This window comes from Dermacentor silvarum, chromosome 1, assembly GCF_013339745.2.
Source record: "Dermacentor silvarum isolate Dsil-2018 chromosome 1, BIME_Dsil_1.4, whole genome shotgun sequence".
Lineage (NCBI taxonomy): Eukaryota > Metazoa > Arthropoda > Arachnida > Ixodida > Ixodidae > Dermacentor > Dermacentor silvarum.
Window position 1 is genome coordinate 2,223,038 of NC_051154.1, and position 23,769 is coordinate 2,246,806.

At 48.5% G+C, this 23,769-nt stretch overlaps 1 protein-coding gene across 3 annotated transcripts in view; it reads left to right on the forward strand.

The window, feature by feature from the left end:
* The window catches only part of LOC119456116 (soma ferritin), a 110,891-nt gene that overhangs the window by 62,747 nt on the left and 24,375 nt on the right, over positions 1-23,769 (forward strand). The window contains exons 3-4 of one of the 3 annotated variants that reach the window (XM_049664657.1): positions 23,110-23,275; positions 23,331-23,456. The exons of 1 other annotated variant lie outside the window; for it this stretch is intronic. In XM_049664657.1, the coding sequence (XP_049520614.1) occupies positions 23,110-23,275; positions 23,331-23,456 (292 nt within the window). The remainder of the gene's footprint in view (positions 1-23,109; positions 23,276-23,330; positions 23,457-23,769) is intronic. One more of the 3 variants, XM_049664666.1, reaches the window with a different exon arrangement.

Sequence of the window (23,769 nt, forward strand, 5' to 3'; positions counted from 1 at the left end):
ATATACATACTGTGGGAACGCCGACATGATTAGCGGCATCAGAGCCAACTGTGGACGAACAAGACAACGGACGCGCGAGCAGTGGCGCGAGGAACGCACGACCTGCGGCTGGTCGCCCTGGGGCGCTGCCGGCCGAGACTGGAGCCTGCTGCGTAGACTGCTGGACTGCTGCCCACAATACATATATATTTAATGGGGTTTATTGATGACTCAGAAACGCGACCGTCTCAGTTGAGCGTCGGACACCGAGAGCGCGAGCCCGTCTTCGTCGGCGGGCCGATGATGATAGTGCGTCCACAGGGCGCGCCAGTCACACAGGGCGCCAGTCTTCTTCGCTACAACTGCCCCCTGGAGAAGAAGGAGCCATCCTGGCGACTCAAGGAGAGAGGACAAGGGGGTCGTAATAGGGTTTAAGTCTCTGGACGTGGACTGTCTCGCGTCCACGACGCCTCAAGTCGGTAGATGGCGTTAGCGGCTCGACGACATAGTTGACCGGCGTCGCCTGTTCAACGACGCGGTAGGGACCGTGGTATTGAGCGAGGAGTTTAGAGCATAGACCAGGGGTGCTTGAAGGTATCCACAGCCAGACTAGTGAGTCCGGCTGGTAGGTGCAGGGAGGTCGGTCATCATCGCGACGGAATTTTTGGAGACTCTGGTCTTCCGCCGTGAACGAACGGGCCAGCTGACGGCATTCCTCGGCATACTTGGAGGCTTCAGACAGAGGCGTGCCCTCTGATGGGTCAGGCCGGTAGGGGAGAATGGTATCGAGCGTACATGTAGGTTCACGGCCATATACGAGAAAGAATGGCGAAAATCCCGTTGTGGCCTGTGAAGCGGTATTATAGGCGTACGTAACATATGGCAAAACGAGGTCCCAGTTGGTATGATCCGATGCCATGTACATGGATAGCATGTCGCCCAAAGTACGATTAAACCGTTCTGTTATGCCGTTCGTTTGCGGATGATAAGCTGTACTGGTGCGATGGACGGTATGGCACGCGGTCAGAAGGGCGTTAAGAACTTCGGAAAGAAACGCACGCCCTCTGTCACTAAGGAGTTCCCGCGGTGCCCCATGACGCAGTATGAAGTGATGCAGTAGGAAGGACGCAATGTCGCGGGCTGTCGCTGTTTGCAGTGCCGCAGTGTCTGCATAGCGGGTGAGGTGGTTGACAGCGACAATAATCCAGCGATTGCCAGCTGATGTGCAGGGAAGAGGGCCGTAGAGATCGATGCCGATGCGGTGAAATGGTCGGGACGGACAAGGAATGGGCTGTAAAGGACCAAAAGGACGAGGAGCAGGAAGCTTGCGTCGTTGCACGCTGTGCACGAGCGAATGTACTTTCGCACAAAAGTATACATGCCACGCCAATAAAAGCGGGAGCGAAGCCTGGCGTAAGTCTTGAAGAGGCCGGCATGGGCGTATTGCGGGTCTGAATGGAGAGCGGAGCATACATCTGTGCGCAGATGGCGGGGAACGACGATCAACCATTTGCGACCGTCGGAAGCGTAATTTCGACGATAGAGAACACCATCCCGCAACTCGAAATGAGAAGCGTGGCGGCGGATAGCACGTGAAGGGCGTGTTGTTGAAGTGTCAGAAATGCAATCCATAAGTGCCGCAATCCAGGGATCTTTGCGTTGCTCCACAGCCATGTTGACGGGCACAGGCGACGAAAACGCCGATTCGATGGCTGTAATGCAAGTCATGTCACTTGGTGTAGGCGACCGAGAGAGGGCATCCGCGTCGGTGTGTTTACGGCCAGACCGGTAAATGACGCGTATGTCGAAGTCTTGTAACCGTAGAGACCATCGCGCAAGGCGGCCTGATGGATCCTTTAAAGTCGATAACCAACATAGAGCATGGTGATCTGTAACGACGTCGAAGGGGCGGCCGTACAGGTAGGGTCGGAATTTTCCAAGGGCCCAGATGATAGCCAGGCACTCCTTTTCGGTGACGGAGTAGTTAGATTCCGCTTTCGTTAGTGTTCGGCTGGCGTAGGCTACTACGTATCATCATGCCCACTTTTTCGCTGTGCAAGCACGGCACCAAGTCCTACGCCACTGGCGTCGGTGTGGACTTCCGTGGGGGCCGTGGGGTCGAAATGGCGCAGTACGGGAGGCGAAGTGAGCAAACGCCGCATGGTTTCAAACGCATCGTCGCAAGCTGTGGTCCAAGTAGAAAGTCGTGTGTCGCCGCGAAGCAGCTGAGTCAACGGAGCAATGATGGAAGCGAAATTCCGGATAAAACGACGAAAGTAGGAGCAGAGCCCGATAAAGCTCCGTAGTTCTTTCAGGGACGTGGGTTTCGGGAACTCGGCGACGGCGTGAAGTTTCGAAGGATCAGGGACTATGCCATCTTCCGATACGACGTGCCCGAGTATAGCAAGCTGCTGGGCTCCAAAGCGACATTTCTTCAAGTTGAGTTGGAGGCCTGCCTCGGTGATGCACTGCAGGACTTGTTCGAGACGGTACAGATGTGTGGGAAAATCTGGAGAAAAGACGACGACATCATCAAGGTAACATAGGCATGTCTTCCATTTGAGCCCACGAAGCAGATTGTCCATCATTCGTTCGAATGTAGCAGGGGCATTGCAAAGCCCAAACGGCATAACGTTAAATTCATATAGGCCATCTGGGGTCACGAAGGCTGTCTTCGGGCGATCGGCAGGATCCATAGGCACTTGCCAATAGCCTGAGCGTAAATCGAGCGAAGAAAAATACTCCGCGCCTTGCAAACAATCCAGAGCATCGTCGATGCGCGGTAAAGGGTAGACGTCTTTGCGAGTTATCTTATTAAGACGGCGGTAGTCAACGCAAAATCGAATTGAGCCATCTTTTTTCTTAATCAGGACTACAGGTGACGCCCAGGGACTGTTAGAAGGTTGAACCACTCCAAGCTCAAGCATTTCGCTTACTTGGTTTTCAATAACATGGCGCTCCGCGGGTGATGCACGATAAGGTCTCTGTCGCAGTGGTGCGTGGGTGCCGGTGTCGATCTCGTGACGTACAGTCGATGTGCGGCCTAATGGGGCGTGTTGACAGTCGAACGTAGATTGGTATTTCCGTAGAAGGCTGAGAAGCTGCGAACGCTGCGTAGGGCTCAAGAGGGCATCCACTGAACTATGGAAGACGTCGTGCCTAGGCTGGGAACAATGCAAGCTATAGGTCAACGAGTTCACGTCTAAACAGGTGTCGTCAAGAGGCGCGTCAAAGATGGTAACCGAGTCGGCAGACTGAAGACGTCCAAGGCACTCGCCACAACGTAAGACGAGGGGCGTGGCCTTAGCGTTGGAAACGAGTAGTCTCGTGCAGCCACCACTGACAGTTAGGACAGCGAAGGGAAGGGAACATTGTCGGCGAACAAAAATGTCCGATGGGACAAACAGGGCAGTAGTGTCTGTGGCGAAAGTAGAGCAGGCATGCGCAATCACCGAAGAGTGCGGAGCGATCGTAGTGTCTTCTGTAACGACCAGTTTGTCGCCGAGATCGTCAAGTTCATGTGAGCGGGTGTCGGGAAGCGGAGAAAATTCAATTTCGGCGCGAGAACAATCAATGACGGCCTGATGATCGGAAAGGAAGTCCCACCCCAAGATGACGTCGTATGAACAGGATGAGAGGACGACGAACTCGACTGTATACGTGTATCCTTGAATGACGATGCGGGCGGTACATGCGGCAACAGGGTAATGCACTGGGAACTTGCAGTCCGGAGTGACAGCGCAGATAAGGGCGTCATTACTTTTCGAAGCTTGCGGCAAAGTTCTTCCGTAACTACTGAAACGGCGGCGCCTGTGTCGACTAATGCCAGTGTGACGACTCCTTCAACAGATACTTCGATTACGTTCGTCGGAAGAGAGCGAGGCCTTGTGTGGTTCGACTGCAACGCAGTTCTCGCCTCTTGAACTGCGGTAGCTAGTTTTGCTCCGATGGGGCCGGACGCCGCCGCATGGGGGAAAGTGAGCGGCGACGAGGGGATGGCGAGCGACGATCACGGGCAGAAGGAATGACGTTGCGCGTAGACGGCAAGTGCGAATCACGTGGCGGTGAGAAGGACGAAGCTGGCGAAACGTAGGAGGAGACAGGTTGGTCATGACCTTGAAGCCATAAGCGACGGCGACAGAGCCGTGCCACGTGACCAGGGATACCACAGAAGAAGCACACGAGGCGATTTTCGGGTGTACGCCAGGGTCCCGTGCTAGCTGGTGATCCGGTGGTGTACACTGGAGGGATTGGACATGGCGGTGCAGCAAACGGTGGCGCTGAAAAAGTCGATGGGGGTGGCCGTGCTGCAACCTCGGCGTAGCTGAGAGGTACAGACAATGGTGGCGCTGCACGAGGAGACTGAAGGCTTCGGACACTTGTTCTTGGAGCATTTGACGCAACGGAGGAGCCAAGGACGGCGTAGGTCCGGGGATGGCGGTGAGTAGGGATAGCTGGCGGGCGACTTCGGAGCGTATAAATTCCTTGATTTCGCCGAGCAGACAGTCGTTGTTAGTGACAGCGGCTACCCGCCGCGGTAGCTCAGTCAGCTAAGGCGTTGCGCTGCTGAGCTCGAGATCGCGGGATCGAATCCCGGCCGCGGCGGCCGCATTTCGATGGAGGCGAAATGCAAAAACGCCCGTGTGCTTGCGTTGTAGTGCACGTTAAAGAACCCCAGGTGGTCAAAATTAATCCGGAGCCCTCCACTACGGCGTGCCTCATAATCAGAACTGGTTTTGGCACGTAAAACCCCAGAAAGAAGTGACAGCGGCTAAACATGCAACGGAAGCAATCGGGAACAGAAGAACGTGCGAGTGAGCAGACGTTGCCGCCTGAGTTCGTCGTAACTCTGCAAAGTTCAGCGACATCGACCACGGTCCACGGGCTTTTCGAGAGGAGCATTTGGAATGCGTCGTCTTCGATTCCCTTCATCACGTGACGGATCTTGTCAGACTCAGTCATCGATGGATCGACGCGCTTACAAAGGTCTACAACATCTTCAATGTACTTGGTGAAGTTCTCACCGGGTTGCTGGGAACGGCTGCGCAAGCGCTCTTCGGCACGGAGCTTCCGCACCGCAGGGCGACCGAACACTTGCGTAATGCGCGCCTTGAAATCTGACCAGGTGCGAAGGTCGGATTCGTGGTTGTGGTACCACACGCTAGCGACGCCCGTGAGATAGAAGTTGGCGTTGCTGCGCTTCGTAGCATCGTCCCATTTTTGGGGGCACTCACCCGCTCGTAGATCGAGAGCCAATCTTCGACGTCGTATTCGTCGGAGCCGCTGAAGATGGGAGGATCGCGTTGACGTACGGGGCCAGGACAAATCAATGTTGGCGGTGCCGGAGGTGTTGTTTTGGCTGGCGTCGTCAGGCATGATGGCCGGCAGCGTCCGATTGCGTAGTTCCAGGGTTGGGGAAGTAGAACCTAGCACAGCTCCACCAAATATGTAATGGGGTTTATTGACGACTCAGAAACGCGACCGTCTCAGTTGAGCGTCGGACACCGAGAGCGCGAGCCCGTCTTCGTCGGCGGGCCGATGATGATAGTGCGTCCACAGGGCGCGCCAGTCACACAGGGCGCCAGTCTTCTTCGCTACAATATATACATTTATATACATACACACATATATATTAACATAAAATGACATTAACTCAAACCATGTCTCCCAACGTACACAGAAGCTCCAAATAACGATAACTTAATTGTATGGATAGGCAGCTTCCTTTCTAATCGCTCACAGTTTGTAAGTTTAAATTCCGCAGATCGACCATACTACCAGTTTCATCCGGTGTCCCCCAGGACTCAGTTCAAAGTCCTCTGTTATTGCTCATCTATACATAAACGACATAGCAAATAAATTGCCCTCTAAAATCTGACTCTACGCCGACGACTGTGTCATTTACGACTTACTTGAAACCCCAGAGGACAACCTACGCCATAAAAATTATTTCGCCATGTCTCGCGCTTGGTGTGAAACCTGGCAAATTAATATTATGTAAAAGTGTTGTAATGTCATTTGCAAACAGGACTACACCCTCTTCTTTTTTATTATTCGCACAACAAATCACCCTTAAACAGGATATCCATGTGTAAATACACAGGTGTCGTCTTCACAAGCACTTTATCGTGTTCTCACCATGTTCACACGGTAGCTAAAAAAGCAATGAAGTCAAGAGTTGGACGGAAACCCGTCTGGTCGGGAATATGCATGACAATAATTAAAACGGACACCGACCACGAAAGTTGAAAAAATATAATAAGACGTTTCGGCTCCCGCACGGGAGCCTTGTTCACAATGAAGTTGAAAGCGGAAATGGTATGGTTATGTAGGCTTTAAGATGTGACGTAAGCAATGTGTGTACACGTGGGGAAAGTTGCCGTCGTTGCGATTAAGTGTGTGTTCGGTGGTCTGAATTGTCAGGGATTCAAGCAAAAGCCGAAAGTCCAGTTCTTTTCTTTTTCTATTATCTTACGTTGTCCCAGTCTATTTCATGACGAGTCGCTTCTGCGTGTTCGGCCAGAGCATTTGTAGTTACGTTCTTCTTTCTACATCATACATGTGTTGCTTGAGTCTTTGCGGAAAATTGCCTGTCTCGCCGACGTAACTTCGATCGCAGTCTGCGCATGGGATGCTGTAGACAACACCTGGGAATTTTTCTTTTGGTAGCTTGTCTTTATGTTTACAAGGGAGTGTCTCAACTTTTTTGTAGGACTTCTGGACTGGAACTTCTCGGCTTTTGCTTGAATCCCTGACAATTCAGACCACCGAACACACACTTAATCGCAACGACGGCAACTTTCCCCACGTGTACCCACATTGCTTACGTTACATCTTAAAGCCTACATAACCATACCATTTCCGCTTTCAACTTCATTGTGAACAAGGCTCCCGTGCGGGAGCCGAACGTCTTATTATATTTTTTCAACTTTCGTGGTCGGTGTCCGTTTTAATTATTGTCCTAAAAAAGCAATAAAAAAAACAAGGATGTGTGGAGCTTACAATGTCCATCTGCCACAAAAGAGACTAAGCTGCTATTATACAAATCGCTAATTCGGTCCATACTAGAATATGCCTCAGTTGTCTGGTTCCCGCTCCATTAATGTAACATAAAAGAGCTTGAGACAGTAAATACAAATATGGTTCATTATTATTTCATAGGGATCGGTAGAACACGAAAGTGAAACGTGCTTTCACAGAAGCTGTTTGCTTTCTGAACTAACGGTCCGCTGCAGCGAAAGGCGCGCGATTTGCGGGTCGGCGACCGTGTTGCCGGTTTGCTTGGCGCGTCCTGCTGCCGAGTCGCTTTGGCGAAGGTAAGGGCATTTTGGTGCGGCTTCGTAGTGTCTTGGGTAGCCAGTTGAGTTGTGACACGCTCAGCTTCAGGTATGTAAGTGGCAGAGTTCACAGCGTGCGCCGCGAACGCGCGAAGGCGTTCTGCTTCCTCTCGCCGGACCAAAGCGAGATTCGCCCGTCGACATCCTTGCGTTTCTGCGCCGCTAAGCGCAGCAGTTTTCAGAGCGATACTATTAAGGGCTCAGTCTCCCATGGTCGTGTCCGCGTGTAGAAAAAAAACTCTCGTGGCCGTGTGCGAGTGAAAGCGCGCGTCCCTCGCGCGCTTCACGGGGAGCGAACGCACGGCGGAGAGCAAACGCGACTTCTTCCTTCGCGCGAAAGGCCGTGGGGCGACGGGAGGTGACGTTTAGCTGCGGCACCAGATGCGTATCTTGCGACCGGGCGCAAGGGGAACTGGTGACTCAATCACCCACGCGAAAGAAGGAAAGCGGGAAGGCAGCGCGGGAGTGCGGCTTTTGCTCTGCGAGCAATTAACTGCGTACTTGTACTTTGCGCGGCGACGGGCGGTCGCGCGCACCGTATCTTGAAAGCCATCTGCAACACGGCTCCTACCTTTGTATGCACTGTGCTTTCGCCGCTCAGTTTCCGTTGAAGCGATAGACCGCATGAACCTTCGCTCGCGGCTGCTGCCGCACTTGCGAGCACTTAACTGCGTACTTGTACTTTGCACGGCGACACGCCAGCGTTTTGGACAGTGGTTATGTGCGGTCATAACTGCTGTCGACGGCGACGGCGTTTTGCCCGCGTTCGCACCGAACGCGCGTGGCGTTAGTGACCTGTTTATGAAGAACGTGCCAACCTTTGCCGTACACCCTATGGTGGTGTACCGTAGCGACAATAAGGCCATGGCCCTGTGGTCCTAAATAAATGAAAACCACCGGATCATATATATTTCTCATTCTTTAATAGTTCAAATAACCAATTACACCATCACATCTTAATAGTCATAATTGTCAAAATACTAATTCCCACCATAGCTGAGCTTCGCTGGTCTTGCATCTCCACCTCAGTGGAAGGGCTGACAGTTTTTTTCAGTTTCGGTCATCACAAGCGAAGCAGTACGCGACGTGTAATCATTGCTGCTTACATAAAGTAGGTAAGCTCTCCCACGTAACAAAGGACCTAGTAAAGAAACGGCAAGACATGTCTGTGTCAAACCCGAGAGATCAGATATAATTCGCTGAACTGTCAAAACTGATCAACAAGAAGAAAGTAAGGGATATTCGAAATTAGAGCGTGGGAAAGATTGAGGAAGCCGTAAAATATGGGACGCAGCATTAAATAAGTGAGAAGAAAACTTGGCATAGGATAAGGCTATACGTATGCACTGAAAGATAAGCAGGGTAATATCATAAGCAATTTCAGTGACATATGACAGCAGCGGAAGAATTCTATACTGAACTGTACAGTGCCCAGAGAAGCCAAGCTACTTTCATTCGAAGTAGTGATGAACAGGGTATACAGAGGCTCCTTCTATAACTACCGATGAAGTTAGAAGGGCCTTGCAAGACAGGACCCGGGAAAAAGCAGCAGGAGAAGATGGAATAACAGTCGATTTAACCAAAGAGGAGGAGACATCATGCTTGAAAAGCTTGCGGCCCTTTATACGCAATGCCTCACGACTTCAAGTGTACCAGACAACTGGAAGAATGCCAACATTCTACTAATCCATAAGAAGAATTCGATGGGAACAAAATGGAAAAAAGACTCGTGTACTTTCTATTTAGGTGCACGTTAAAGAACCCCAGGTGGCAAAAACTAAACTGGGTGCCTCATATCATATCGTGGTTTTGCCACGTAAACCGAAGAATTTGCTTATATTAAAAAAATAAAAAGAAAAAAGCAGGTGTCTGCCTTCTTCGGCTTATTTCTGGGGGTGTAATCAACATATATCATCCTCCAGACTTATTTCCGAGAAAAACATGTTACGCTTATCCTATATTTCATGCATAAATGTAATGCCGTTCCCAAATGTATATATGACCGCTCAACTCTGCAGCTTGTATATTATAAACGGCTGCGTTCAGTTATATATATATATATATATATATATATATATATATATATATATATATATGTGTGTGTGTGTGTGTGTGTGTGTGTGTGTGTGTGTGTGTGTGTGTGTGTGTGTGTGTGTGTGTGTGTGTGTGTGTGTGTGTGTGTGGTGTGTGTGTGTGTGTTGTGTGTGTGTGTCATTGATATACTGTACGACGCCTAATAGTAATTTCCGTTTGAATGTAACGCATACAGCACTATTGAAATCTCAAAGGTGAGTGGACTGCATGCAAGTGAGGAGTGTTATTCCGAATGAGTTTGCTGCCGGAGAGTCGTGGCTGTTGCGCAGAGGCGCAGTTCCTGACAGAATTAACGGACGGGTGTTAATAAGTCCTGCTGAACAAGTTCCTAGCTCTCATTCAATATAAACGCCCCGTTTGGGGCAGCCTGTAAATCTGCTAACTTGATTCCGACAATGAAAACTTTTTTTGACAGTCTCACCATGTTTGCAACCCATTAAAACTGGGTGCCCCATGTGGTACGTACTTCTTCAACGAACGCAACAGATCTGCACATATCTCCGTGTGTATGTAAAACATGCCGTTCCTTTGTTTCATTATGGTCGTTACGATAGTGCACCGGCTAAGGTGAACGCAGCCGTTCAGTTATATATATATATATATATATATATAAAGATGGTTTTGCCTGCTATGAATATTATTGCTGCGAATGAGAGTTTTATTTCCAGTATTCACTAATAAGGGTGTTTGTTACTGCAAACACGTGCGCTTATTCCGGTCGGGAGTTCTCACTTTTTAAATTATTGCATTTATAATATTTGTAATTTTTTCCCTTACATATAAATATATATATATATATATATATATATATATATATATATATATATATATCGTGAATATACATGTCTATGTACCCTTTGATTTAATTACCTAGAAATACATTGGTCTTTCTTGGCGCCACGCAGTTAATAAACCTGGTTTATTTCACTCTAATATTGTTTTCTTCGATCATTGTCCCTGATCAATATCCACCAAGAAGAAGCGCGTGTAAAATGACACGATACCAATAATAAAATTTGCTTACGTAGCCTTCATGGTGCGGAGATACCATTTCCTTTTAGAAGGCAGTGGTAAAAACAGCAGTTCAGCTGGCTAAAACTACATTTGACACCGGCCGTCAAGAGTCATGGGCGCACCGAAGCAACTAAAGCATTAAAAAAATGTACTGCACAGAGGTTCTGCGAGAAAAACTGGGCGTCCGCCAGCGTCCGCGTATAGCGAACGCGCGCTCGCTAGTAGACGACGCGCTTGACAACGACAGCAACATTGAAGACGTCGCGTTGTATAATCTATGCCTCAAATATATATGTTTGGCAAAATGGTGTAAACATAAATTTACAGTTGAAATAAAGCGCTATTTTAAGAGCGTACTATGCGCAATCGGCCTCGGCGCCCGCAGCGAAAGTACGTTGAATATGCCGCGGAGCGCGTCTCCGCCCCAATCCAGTTCGCTCGCAGCGCCCTCGCACTAATTTTCCACACGCGGCGCCTCAGCGGCAGAGCGCCGTTCGGCACACTCGACCATTTTGTAGTACACTCTAATCACGAAAACCGGTAACACCTTCGGACAGTTGCAGCGGCGGTCTGCGAACTTGGCCACACAGATTCATTCTATTCCTTAACATGCCTGTCACTATTTTTGCAGCCAACTATTGCACACGTCTTCCATCCACATGATTCAATCTGCGATGATTGGAGCACAGTGTGTTAGCGAAAACTCGGTTGCATTTCTGACAGCTGATCGCACAGAAGCAAGGTAGAAGCGGTAATTGTTTCGTATTCGTGCGCGGTCGCTGAGGAGAGGTATGGCGCGCCGCCGTGAGCGCCATCTTGTTTCTCTAAAACAAACTGCTCCGCGAAAAGGGTCAATAGTCGAGCGCACCAGCGCAGCCAACGTAACCGGCGGCTTCCGACGCGCCCCGACGGGTCCGGCGCTGAATTGGCTCCCGACTCCAGAACCATTCGCGCGTTGGTCGCGCCGACTGCGCCAACCCACAATGCATTTCGCGAGAAGAAATAAAGGCGCCCACGCCGCTTCGCCGACGGTCGCAGACAGCCGTTCAAAGCGGCGCGCGGGCTTGGGATCATTCTGCGCATGCTCCGTAGATAACAGCCGACGGCGCGCGCGTCGGAGATGGCGTTTCGGCTAGCGCAGCCACCGTTACTAGATTACTTTGCTGTTTCGTGCACTGTCTGCTAGCGCTATGCCGTGCTGCTGCGCATATAACTACAGCAAGAAGCTTGATGATGGTTATGCAGTTTTTACGATACCGCAAGGAAAGCGTGATGGCTTGCGCAAGAAGTAGTGGCTGCACATCATTGGCCGAAAGAACTTTGTTCCGACAAGGAAACAGTATTGTTTGCGAGGTAAGGCGCCTTTCTTATTGCTGATATCAAAGCATCCCCTAATGATGCATTTTTCCAATGCTTCTGGCCTGCTCATTAGCGTTTTTGTTGCGGCAATTTGTACGTTGCGTAAAAATGGTGTTCTCCTCAAAATGCTGAATATTCTGCTGGGACTCCATCACCTCGCACGTCGTCAACTGTTATTCAATTGGAAATGCAGCATTATAGATTCTGCTTTCCATTGTACAAATATACCCAAAGATACAGCATCTCGACAGCACTTTGCGTGATTGTTAGGATCCATTGCCGGTTTTACTGAAAATCAGAATAGTAGCTTGTAGAGGAGCTATTTATAGCTTCGATGTGTGTCAGTCACTTAAATACAATGAATGCAGGGCCTGGAAAAAAGTTGCAGTGGCTTAGCTCGGCTATGCCAGGATATACGTAGCGTTAGCAAAGGTTCAGCTGATTATTCTTAGCTTTCCTGGTTGTCTAGATTGTCAAGGATTAGCTTGATTGTCATGCTTACTGCTGCTCCAATGACACACACGCGGTATACGTATTATGTTTGTTGTTGCTGCAGGGGTGGTCGGGCACATCGCTCAGCCTCCTCGCGACGCCGCTTTGCTAGACGTTCGTCCCTTTGCTCCAGTGTCTCCGCAGCACGTTTAGCCTTCTGTTCATTCCTCCTACGCTAAACCGCTAATTGCCAGTCAACTACTTCGGGATCCGATGAGTCAAGCTTCTCCGTTCTTCTGCGCTGTTGAGCAGCATTTGCGCTCTCCTTCTCCATGGCTATACCACACTGGCAAACGCCAGTCAGAAGCGCAGCGGCTCCAGCGCAGTGTCAGACGGCGACTGCACAGCGAGCGCGCGCCGGCGCCAGTGCGTCTACCACGGCTACGACGTCACTCCTCTGGAATGCGCAGACCGGCGGCGGTGAGTCGCGCGCGGCGGCGGCGGAGTGCGCGAGAGGTGCCGGCTCCGGTGGCTCCGGTGCGCAAGCCGTGTGACATCACTGATCCTGCGCATGCGCAGCACGGCTCTTGATGTGCCGCGCGAAACGGGCTTGGCTAGGCCAGTGTAGCTAACGCTACAAAAATTGTGGGAAGTATACCCGTGGTATTGCAGGTGATGAGCGCCAGCTAGTCCGCATTTTAAGGTGGCGGTCCCACTCCGGCGGCACGAGCCCCCCGTTTTCAGTACTTTTGGAGCAACCGTGGCGGCTCTTCTACTTAAGATATGAAGCTGTCGTATAAACCATAAAAAGCTTAATTCTTGTAGATTCCAACTATATATAAGAAAATTGATTAATGTGATTTAGAAATAAATGCTCAAGAACAAGCATGAGATACATGGTTTTTGCAAACTGTGTCTCAGTTGTGACCATATTTAGAAGAAACTACCGCACTTACTGCATTGCGGCTTGCTCTGTAGCTTTAGGACATATTTATCTAGTTCCTAGACGTAGCAAATTAATTTTTAATTTTTACTTTTTGGATAATTTGCTTTTGAAAATTGCCAAATATTTCAATCTTCTGTTGTAAACAGCCCGGCAACTACATGCTCAAGGAAGCTAAATTTTGGATAAAGTAGAGTTCAAGGAATTTCCATTTAGGACACAAAATTTCATTCATGTAACTTTATTAGTTTTAAAGCGCAGCTTCGCAGCTTTATTACCTTCCCGCAAAAATGGGCAAAAATAAAACCAGAATTCTAAATATTGCTTATTTTCGGCCGCATTATTAGGAAAACGAATAAAGTTACATGAATGAAATTTTGTGTCCTAAATGGAAATTCCTTGAACTCTACTTTATCCAAAATTTAGCTTCCTTGAGCATGTAGTTGCCGGGCTGTTTACAACAGAAGATTGCAATGTTTGGCAATTTTCAAAAGCAAATTATCCAAAAAGTAAAAATTTAAAATTAATTTGCTACGTCTAGGAACTAGATAAATATGTCCTAAAGCTACAGAGCAAGCCGCAATGCAGTAAGTGCGGTAGTTTCTTCTAAATATGGTCACAACTGAGACACAGTTTGCAAAAACCATGTATCTCATGCTTGTTCTTGAGCATTTATTTCTAAATCACATTAATCAATTTTCTTATATATATATAGTTGGAATCTACAAGAATTAAGCTTTTTATGGTATATACCACAAATTTATATCCTAAGTAAAGAGCCGCCACGGTTGCACCAAAAGTACTGAAAACGGGGGGCTCGTGCCGCCGGAGTGGGACCACCGCCTTAAGGCGAAACCCTTAGTTGGATGTGTTTCAAGGTGAGCGTTTGAGGTACAGAAAGTAACGGGACCTAATGAAGGCCAGAAGCGAGCCAAATCATGACCAGCCGTGTATAATAGATTATTAATGATTATCAAAGTAAATTCATGAATGATTAATGATTGTATTAAGGTGGTTTGAGGTCGATTAAGGAGGACTAAGTTGGATTAGGATGGTTTAGGGTTTATCAAGATGTAATAAGCAGGATTAGGGTGGATTAACGTCGATTAACGTGCATGAAGGAGGATTAATATGGATTAAGGTCAATTAAAGTGTATTAAGTAGGATTAGTGTGAATTAAGGTCGAATAAGGTGGATTAATGTCTATTAAGGTGTATTAAGGAGGGTTAGGGTGCATTGAGGTGGATTAAGGTCTATTAAGGTGTATTAAGGAGGCTAGAGTGGATTAAGGTCGATTAAGGTGTATTAAGGAGGATTAGAGTGCATTGAGGTGGATTAAGGTCTATTAAGGTGTAATAAGGAGGATTACAGCGGATTAAGGTCGAATAAGGTTCGTGAAGGTGGATTAGTGTGAATTGAGGTGAATTACAGGAGATTTTACAAGACTCGCATTCGCGTCTCTTAGGCGAAAGCTAAGGACACCTGGTAATCTTTTTCAGTTCTTGAATTTGCTTTGAACTGAGCTGCCATGCAGGCGTGAGTGGGTGACGAATATTATTTGGTTTTCTCACGGATACAGGCAATGTGCAGGAGGCGATCGCGCACCCTTGCTGTTGACTTCTAGGCGGAGGCCGGGAATCTTCGCTTTAATAGCGAATGCGTTACATTCACCTTTTTTAGGTTTTGTTCTGTGGGTAAACCTTTTCCATCCATGTAACACGAGCCGATGTCATTGTATCAATGAGCCGTGATACCACCGCCCGAGAATTATCAGAAGCTTTTTTCATACAATCACTGGGTTCGCAGTGCATTAGTGTGCCTTCCTTAAGCTTGACAGCGCTGAATATGGTTTTTTGGATTATGTGTCATGAGTGCACTCTGGCGATCAGATGTTGTGGTGGTTGGCGCGCATGGTGCTCACTGCGCATGTTCTTGTTTCTGCTCTATATAAAGGAGGGATACAATAAAATGATGTCAGTTGAGAGTATAGCGCCTTGTCCTGTCGTCTTTCACGTGTCCGTTGTTTTGTGCTAAACAAGTAACTACTTCGTCTGGTTTGCCCCATGTCCTGCCGTGGGGGCGACGGGATGGGGATAGTGCATGGATGGTGGAGGGTATAAGAGAGCGCGCCAGCAGCCACGTGGATGACACTTTTGCTTTCCCCTGGTGTGTAGGTGCATGCACGCTGAACTTGTATGTTTTCTTTGGAGCACACCGCTCACCCGTAACCATGTATTAAACTTCTGTTACCTGTTTTACGTCGCCTCGTCTTCCCTGCCGGACCCTCTCCGATGGTCAACCTGGTTCGAGCTACAAGCAGACGCTGTTGAAGGTTACCCCCAAATCCCGGCCCGTAACAGCGCCAACACTTGATAAGACTCGTCCCCTTCCCGCAGCATTGTGCCGAGTGCTTCATGCCACGGAATTTTGTACAATATTTAAATACTAAAAAATGCATTGATTCCGCGAACGGCTAAAGCTATGTCGCATTTAAAAAGTGGTTTTCAATGTATCAGCAAAACAGCTGTGAACCTGCATAAAAGTGAATATGACGAGCAAACTACAGTGAATTAGTGTTTCATCAAGAAACTAATCTCTGCGTATGTTTATTACCGTTCGGATGCGTTTACATAGGTGTTTTCCAGAACCAATAAACTATTATTCAGTGATCACTTGTCTTCGTTTTCATTTCGAGTTAGCTTTCTTACTGATAAGAATGCTGAGGCACATTTGAGCAGCGTTTCAAATTAGGCTTGTTGGTTGCGCATCGTAGAGGAGAGCAGCGGAGAATCTCAGGAAGACGAAAAGATGCACAACGAATTATGGCTTTGCTCAAAGTACAGCGCTCTCTGTGTCTTCGTGGTGCCTGTTTTCGTCATTGTCAGATTGCGCACTGTTCCCCTGCACGATGCTGAAATGCACGAATTGCGGCGTCTTGTTCCACATTATTCTCCGGGGGTTGGCTTCATGCTGGTTTTGATAAGAATGCTGAGGCACATTGGAGCAGCGTTTCAAATTAGGCTTGTTGGTTGGGCATCATAGAGGAGAGCAGCGCAGAATCTCGCGAAGACAAATAGATCCACAACGAAATATGGCTTTGCTCAAAGTACAGCGCTCTCTGTGTCTTCGTGGTGCCTCTTTTCGTCATTTTCATATTGCGCACTGTTCCCCTGCACGATGCTGAAATGCATGAATTCCGGCGTCTTGTTCCACATTATTCTCCGGGGGTTGGCTTCATGCTGGTTTTGATAAGAATGCTGAGGCACATTGGAGCAGCGTTTCAAATTAGGCTTGTTCGTTGGGCATCATAGAGGAGAGCAGCGCAGAATCTCGCGAAGACAAATAGATCCACAACGAAATATGGCTTTGCTCAAAGTACAGCGCTCTCTGTGTCTTCGTGGTGCCTCTTTCGTCATTTTCAGATTGCGCACTGTTCCCCTGCACGATGCTGAAATGCACGAATTGCGGCGTCTTGTTCCACATTATTCTCCGGGGGTTGGCTTCATGCTGGTTTTGATAAGAATGCTGAGGCACATTGGAGCAGCGTTTCAAATTAGGCTTGTTGGTTGGGCATCAAGAGGAGAGCAGCGCAGAATCTCGCGAAGACGAAAAGATGCACAACGAATTATGGCTTTGCTCAAAGTACAGCGCTCTCTGTGTCTTCGTGGTGCCTCTTTTCGTCATTGTCAGATTGCGCACTGTTCCCCTGCACGATGCTGAAATGCACGAATTGCGGCGTCTTGTTCCACATTATTCTCCGGGGGTTGGCTTCATGCTGGTTTTGATAAGAATGCTGAGGCACATTGGAGCAGCGTTTCAAATTAGGCTTGTTGGTTGGGCATCATAGAGGAGAGCAGCGCAGAATCTCGCGAAGACAAATAGATCCACAACGAAATATGGCTTTGCTCAAAGTACAGCGCTCTCTGTGTCTTCGTGGTGCCTCTTTTCGTCATTGTCAGATTGCGCACCGTTCCCCTGCACGATGCTGAAATGCACGAATTGCGGCGTCTTGTTCCACATTATTCTCCGGGGGTTGGCTTCATGCTGGTTTTGATAAGAATGCTGAGGCACATTGGAGCAGCGTTTCAAATTAGGCTTGTTGGTTGGGCATCATAGAGGAGAGCAGCGCAGAATCTCGCGAAGACGAAAAGATGCACAACGAATTATGGCTTTGCTCAAAGTACAGCGCTCTCTGTGTCTTCGTGGTGCCTGTTTTCGTCATTGTCAGATTGCGCACTGTTCCCCTGCACGATGCTGAAATGCACGAATTGCGGCGTCTTGTTCCACATTATTCTCCGGGGGTTGGCTTCATGCTGGTTTTGATAAGAATGCTGAGGCACATTGGAGCAGCGTTTCAAATTAGGCTTGTTGGTTGGGCATCATAGAGGAGAGCAGCGCAGAATCTCACGAAGACGAATAGATGCACAACGAAATATGGCTTTGCTCAAAGTACAGCGCTCTCTGTGTCTTCGTGGTGCCTGTTTTCGTCATTGTCAGATTGCGCACTGTTCCCCTGCACGATGCTGAAATGCACGAATTGCGGCGTCTTGTTCCACATTATTCTCCGGGGGTTGGCTTCATGCTGGTTTTGATAAGAATGCTGAGGCACATTGGAGCAGCGTTTCAAATTAGGCTTGTTGGTTGGGCATCGTAGAGGAGAGCAGCGCAGAATCTCACGAAGACGAATAGATGCACAACGAAATATGGCTTTGCTCAAAGTACAGCGCTCTCTGTGTCTTCGTGGTGCCTCTTTTCGTCATTTTCATATTGCGCACTGTTCCCCTGCACGATGCTGAAATGCATGAATTGCGGCGTCTTGTTCCACATTATTCTCCGGGGGTTGGCTTCATGCTGGTTTTGATAAGAATGCTGAGGCACATTGGAGCAGCGTTTCAAATTAGGCTTGTTGGTTGGGCATCGTAGAGGAGAGCAGCGCAGAATCTCACGAAGACGAATAGATGCACAACGAAATATGGCTTTGCTCAAAGTACAGCGCTCTCTGTGTCTTCGTGGTGCCTGTTTTCGTCATTGTCAGATTGCGCACTGTTCCCCTGCACGATGCTGAAATGCACGAATTGCGGCGTCTTGTTCCACATTATTCTCCGGGGGTTGGCTTCATGCTGGTTTTGATAAGAATGCTGAGGCACATTGGAGCAGCGTTTCAAATTAGGCTTGTTGGTTGGGCATCGTAGAGGAGAGCAGCGCAGAATCTCGCGAAGACAAATAGATCCACAACGAAATATGGCTTTGCTCAAAGTACAGCGCTCTCTGTGTTTTCATGGTGCCTCTTTTCGTCATTTTCAGATTGCGCACTGTTCCCCTGCACGATGCTGAAATGCATGAATTCCGGCGTCTTGTTCCACATTATTCTCCGGGGGTTGGCTTCATGCTGGTTTTGATAAGAATGCTGAGGCACATTTGAGCAGCGTTTCAAATTAGGCTTGTTGGTTGGGCATCATAGAGGAGAGCAGCGCAGAATCTCGCGAAGACAAATAGATCCACAACGAAATATGGCTTTGCTCAAAGTACAGCGCTCTCTGTGTTTTCATGGTGCCTCTTTTCGTCATTTTCAGATTGCGCACTGTTCCCCTGCACGATGCTGAAATGCACGAATTGCGGCGTCTTGTTCCACATTATTCTCCGGGGGTTGGCTTCATGCTGGTTTTGATAAGAATGCTGAGGCACATTTGAGCAGCGTTTCAAATTAGGCTTGTTGGTTGGGCATCATAGAGGAGAGCAGCGCAGAATCTCGCGAAGACAAATAGATCCACAACGAAATATGGCTTTGCTCAAAGTACAGCGCTCTCTGTGTTTTCGTGGTGCCTCTTTTCGTCATTTTCAGATTGCGCACTGTTCCCCTGCACGATGCTGAAATGCATGAATTCCGGCGTCTTGTTCCACATTATTCTCCGGGGGTTGGCTTCATGCTGGTTTTGATAAGAATGCTGAGGCACATTTGAGCAGCGTTTCAAATTAGGCTTGTTGGTTGGGCATCATAGAGGAGAGCAGCGCAGAATCTCGCGAAGACAAATAGATCCACAACGAAATATGGCTTTGCTCAAAGTACAGCGCTCTCTGTGTTTTCATGGTGCCTCTTTTCGTCATTTTCAGATTGCGCACTGTTCCCCTGCACGATGCTGAAATGCACTAATTGCGGCGTCTTGTTCCACATTATTCTCCGGGGGTTGGCTTCATGCTGGTTTTGATAAGAATGCTGAGGCACATTTGAGCAGCGTTTCAAATTAGGCTTGTTGGTTGGGCATCATAGAGGAGAGCAGCGCAGAATCTCGCGAAGACAAATAGATCCACAACGAAATATGGCTTTGCTCAAAGTACAGCGCTCTCTGTGTTTTCATGGTGCCTCTTTTCGTCATTTTCAGATTGCGCACTGTTCCCCTGCACGATGCTGAAATGCATGAATTCCGGCGTCTTGTTCCACATTATTCTCCGGGGTTGGCTTCATGCTGGTTTTGATAAGAATGCTGAGGCACATTTGAGCAGCGTTTCAAATTAGGCTTGTTGGTTGGGCATCATAGAGGAGAGCAGCGCAGAATCTCGCGAAGACAAATAGATCCACAACGAAATATGGCTTTGCTCAAAGTACAGCGCTCTCTGTGTTTTCATGGTGCCTCTTTTCGTCATTTTCAGATTGCGCACTGTTCCCCTGCACGATGCTGAAATGCATGAATTCCGGCGTCTTGTTCCACATTATTCTCCGGGGGTTGGCTTCATGCTGGTTTTGATAAGAATGCTGAGGCACATTTGAGCAGCGTTTCAAATTAGGCTTGTTGGTTGGGCATCATAGAGGAGAGCAGCGCAGAATCTCGCGAAGACAAATAGATCCACAACGAAATATGGCTTTGCTCAAAGTACAGCGCTCTCTGTGTTTTCGTGGTGCCTCTTTTCGTCATTTTCAGATTGCGCACTGTTCCCCTGCACGATGCTGAAATGCATGAATTCCGGCGTCTTGTTCCACATTATTCTCCGGGGGTTGGCTTCATGCTGGTTTTGATAAGAATGCTGAGGCACATTGAGCAGCGTTTCAAATTAGGCTTGTTGGTTGGGCATCATAGAGGAGAGCAGCGCAGAATCTCGCGAAGACAAATAGATCCACAACGAAATATGGCTTTGCTCAAAGTACAGCGCTCTCTGTGTTTTCGTGGTGCCTCTTTTCGTCATTTTCAGATTGCGCACTGTTCCCCTGCACGATGCTGAAATGCACGAATTGCGGCGTCTTGTTCCACATTATTCTCCGGGGGTTGGCTTCATGCTGGTTTTGATAAGAATGCTGAGGCACATTTGAGCAGCGTTTCAAATTAGGCTTGTTGGTTGGGCATCATAGAGGAGAGCAGCGCAGAATCTCGCGAAGACAAATAGATCCACAACGAAATATGGCTTTGCTCAAAGTACAGCGCTCTCTGTGTTTTCATGGTGCCTCTTTTCGTCATTTTCAGATTGCGCACTGTTCCCCTGCACGATGCTGAAATGCACTAATTGCGGCATCTTGTTCTATATTATTCTCCGGGGGTTGGCTTCATGCTGGTTTTGATAAGAATGCTGAGGCACATTTGAGCAGCGTTTCAAATTAGGCTTGTTGGTTGGGCATCATAGAGGAGAGCAGCGCAGAATCTCACGAAGACGAATAGATGCACAACGAATTATGGCTTTGCTCAAAGTACAGCGCTCTCTGTGTTTTCGTGGTGCCTCTTTTCGTCATTTTCAGATTGCGCACTGTTCCCCTGCACGATGCTGAAATGCACGAATTGCGGCGTTGTTCCACATTATTCTCCGGGGGTTGGCTTCATGCTGGTTTTGATAAGAATGCTGAGGCACATTTGAGCAGCGTTTCAAATTAGACTTGTTGGTTGGGCATCATAGAGGAGAGCAGCGCAGAATCTCGCGAAGACAAATAGATCCACAACGAAATATGGTTTTGCTCAAAGTACAGCGCTCTCTGTGTTTTCGTGGTGCCTCTTTTCGTCATTTTCAGATTGCGCACTGTTCCCCTGCACGATGCTGAAATGCACGAATTGCGGCGTCTTGTTCCACATTATTCTCCGGGGGTTGGCTTCATGCTGGTTTTGATAAGATTGCTGAGGCACATTTGAGCAGCGTTTCAAATTAGGCTTGTTGGTTGGGCATCATAGAGGAGAGCAGCGCAGAATCTCGCGAAGACAAATAGATCCACAACGAAATATGGCTTTGCTCAAAGTACAGCGCTCTCTGTGTTTTCGTGGTGCCTCTTTTCGTCATTTTCAGATTGCGCACTGTTCCCCTGCACGATGCTCAAATGCACGAATTGCGGCGTCTTGTTCCACATTATTCTCCGGGGGTTGGCTTCATGCTGGTTTTGATAGGAATGCTGAGGCACATTTGAGCAGCGTTTCAAATTAGACTTCTTGGTTGGGCATCATAGAGGAGAGCAGCGCAGAATCTCGCGAAGACAAATAGATCCACAACGAAATATGGCTTTGCTCAAAGTACAGCACTCTCTGTGTTTTCGTGGTGCCTCTTTTCGTCATTTTCAGATTGCGCACTGTTCCCCTGCACGATGCTGAAATGCACGAATTGCGGCGTCCTGTTCCACATTATTCTCCGGGGGTTGGCTTCATGCTGGTTTTGATAAGAATGCTGAGGCACATTTGAGCAGCGTTTCAAATTAGGCTTGTTGGTTGGGCATCATAGAGGAGAGCAGCGCAGAATCTCGCGAAGACAAATAGATCCACAACGAAATATGGCTTTGCTCAAAGTACAGCGCTCTCTGTGTCTTCGTGGTGCCTCTTTTCGTCATTTTCAGATTGCGCACTGTTCCCCTGCACGATGCTGAAATGCACGAATTGCGGCGTCTTGTTCCACATTATTCTCCGGGGGTTGGCTTCATGCTGGTTTTGATAAGAATGCTGAGGCACATTTGAGCAGCGTTTCAAATTAGGCTTGTTGGTTGGGCATCATAGAGGAGAGCAGCGCAGAATCTCGCGAAGACAAATAGATCCACAACGAAATATGGCTTTGCTCAAAGTACAGCGCTCTCTGTGTCTTCGTGGTGCCTCTTACGTCATTTTCAGATTGCGCACTGTTCCCCTGCACGATGCTGAAATGCACGAATTGCGGCGTCTTGTTCCACATTATTCTCCGGGGTTGGCTTCATGCTGTTTTTTTTTCAGTTTTTTGTATGAAAAGCTAGTGTACCACACAGGAGAGTTGCCTGTCGTGCATGCTCTTTTTTTTCATTGGTTCTTGCACTCAACGACAGCATAGCACTACGACGTGTTGCTGATGGTTCTTCCTTGATACAATTTGTGCCGCAGGATCTTTATCACAAGCGCACTAAGGGGGGTGGGGGGTGGGGGGGGGGGGGGAATTAAGTACATTTTACGATGCACGAAGCTTTACAGTGCATTGTTGCTTCGCCTTGTGAGTGCTTTCTTTTTTGTGCACATTCATACGTGGTTCACTCGGAGGACCGTTTTTTGCCACTCCGTCTCGACCAAATAGCGCAAAGAAGCATGCTCCTGGTGTTAAGTTGTAACCTTATTTGCTGACGATGCTAACGACTGTCGAAGCCATGCGAATCGCCCGACAGTTGTGAATGCCTAAGTGAATCATCTGACCAATACTGTAGTTTGGTGTAACACTTGGTAGAGGAAGGTCAAGTTGTGTGAAACAGTGGTAATATAATTCACTAAACGTATGTCGCCATTATTTTCAGTCTATCCCGGTTTGCGCACGCTCCGATGACGAGTGTGCCGTCCATGCTCGTGCTTTGCATACGAAGTGTGTTCTATTTTGACGGAAGGTTTGCGTTCATCCTATTATTCAGTAAAAGCACTGCTGAAAATATTGCTTATGACTGCTGAAAGAACTGCTTGTAGTACGCTATCATTTGCCACAAGAGCTTTTGTAGTGAGGCCACTGCTCTTGTATCAATTGATAACAAGCAGTGTAAGTCACCATGTGGTTCCCAACGCAGGCCGCACACCTGGCCAACAACAAGGTGGCCCGTAGCGGGTTCGCACGCTTCTTTCGCGACCAGTCCACCGAGGAGCGTGAGCACGCGCAGAAGCTCGTCGACTACGTCAACCTGCGCGGAGGCACGGTGTCCGCTGTGAACGTGGACGTGAGTATATGCGGCCGCGCCCCCCGCCACCTCTTCTGAGTCACGCGCCTCGCAGATGCCGTCCACGGCCACCTGGATGAGCGTCCTGGATGCCCTGCAGGCGGCCCTCGCCCTCGAGCACCGCGTCACCAACCGGCTGCATGAACTGCACCGACTCGCCGACGACAACCATGATCCGCAGGTTGGACAGCAGCGCCTGGTGTTTCTTGCATGCCCTTGGGGTCCAAATGTGCTTCCTCGGCATTTTGCCGGGGGCGCTCGCTGTCCGGAGAAGCAATGCACAGGGGCGCGCCAAACATTTGTTGGTGCCCGTCCAACAAGAGCGCTTCCTTTATTAATTAACGCAGCTCTCAGTATCAAAGATAGGGTAAATGCGTTACAGCCATTCGTCTATCTTTCAGTGATCTCTCCTTCAAACCATCAACGAATCGCCAACACACATTCAGGTTCGATAGTGTGCATATTAAAGAATAGTTTGTAAACATGCGTAGACC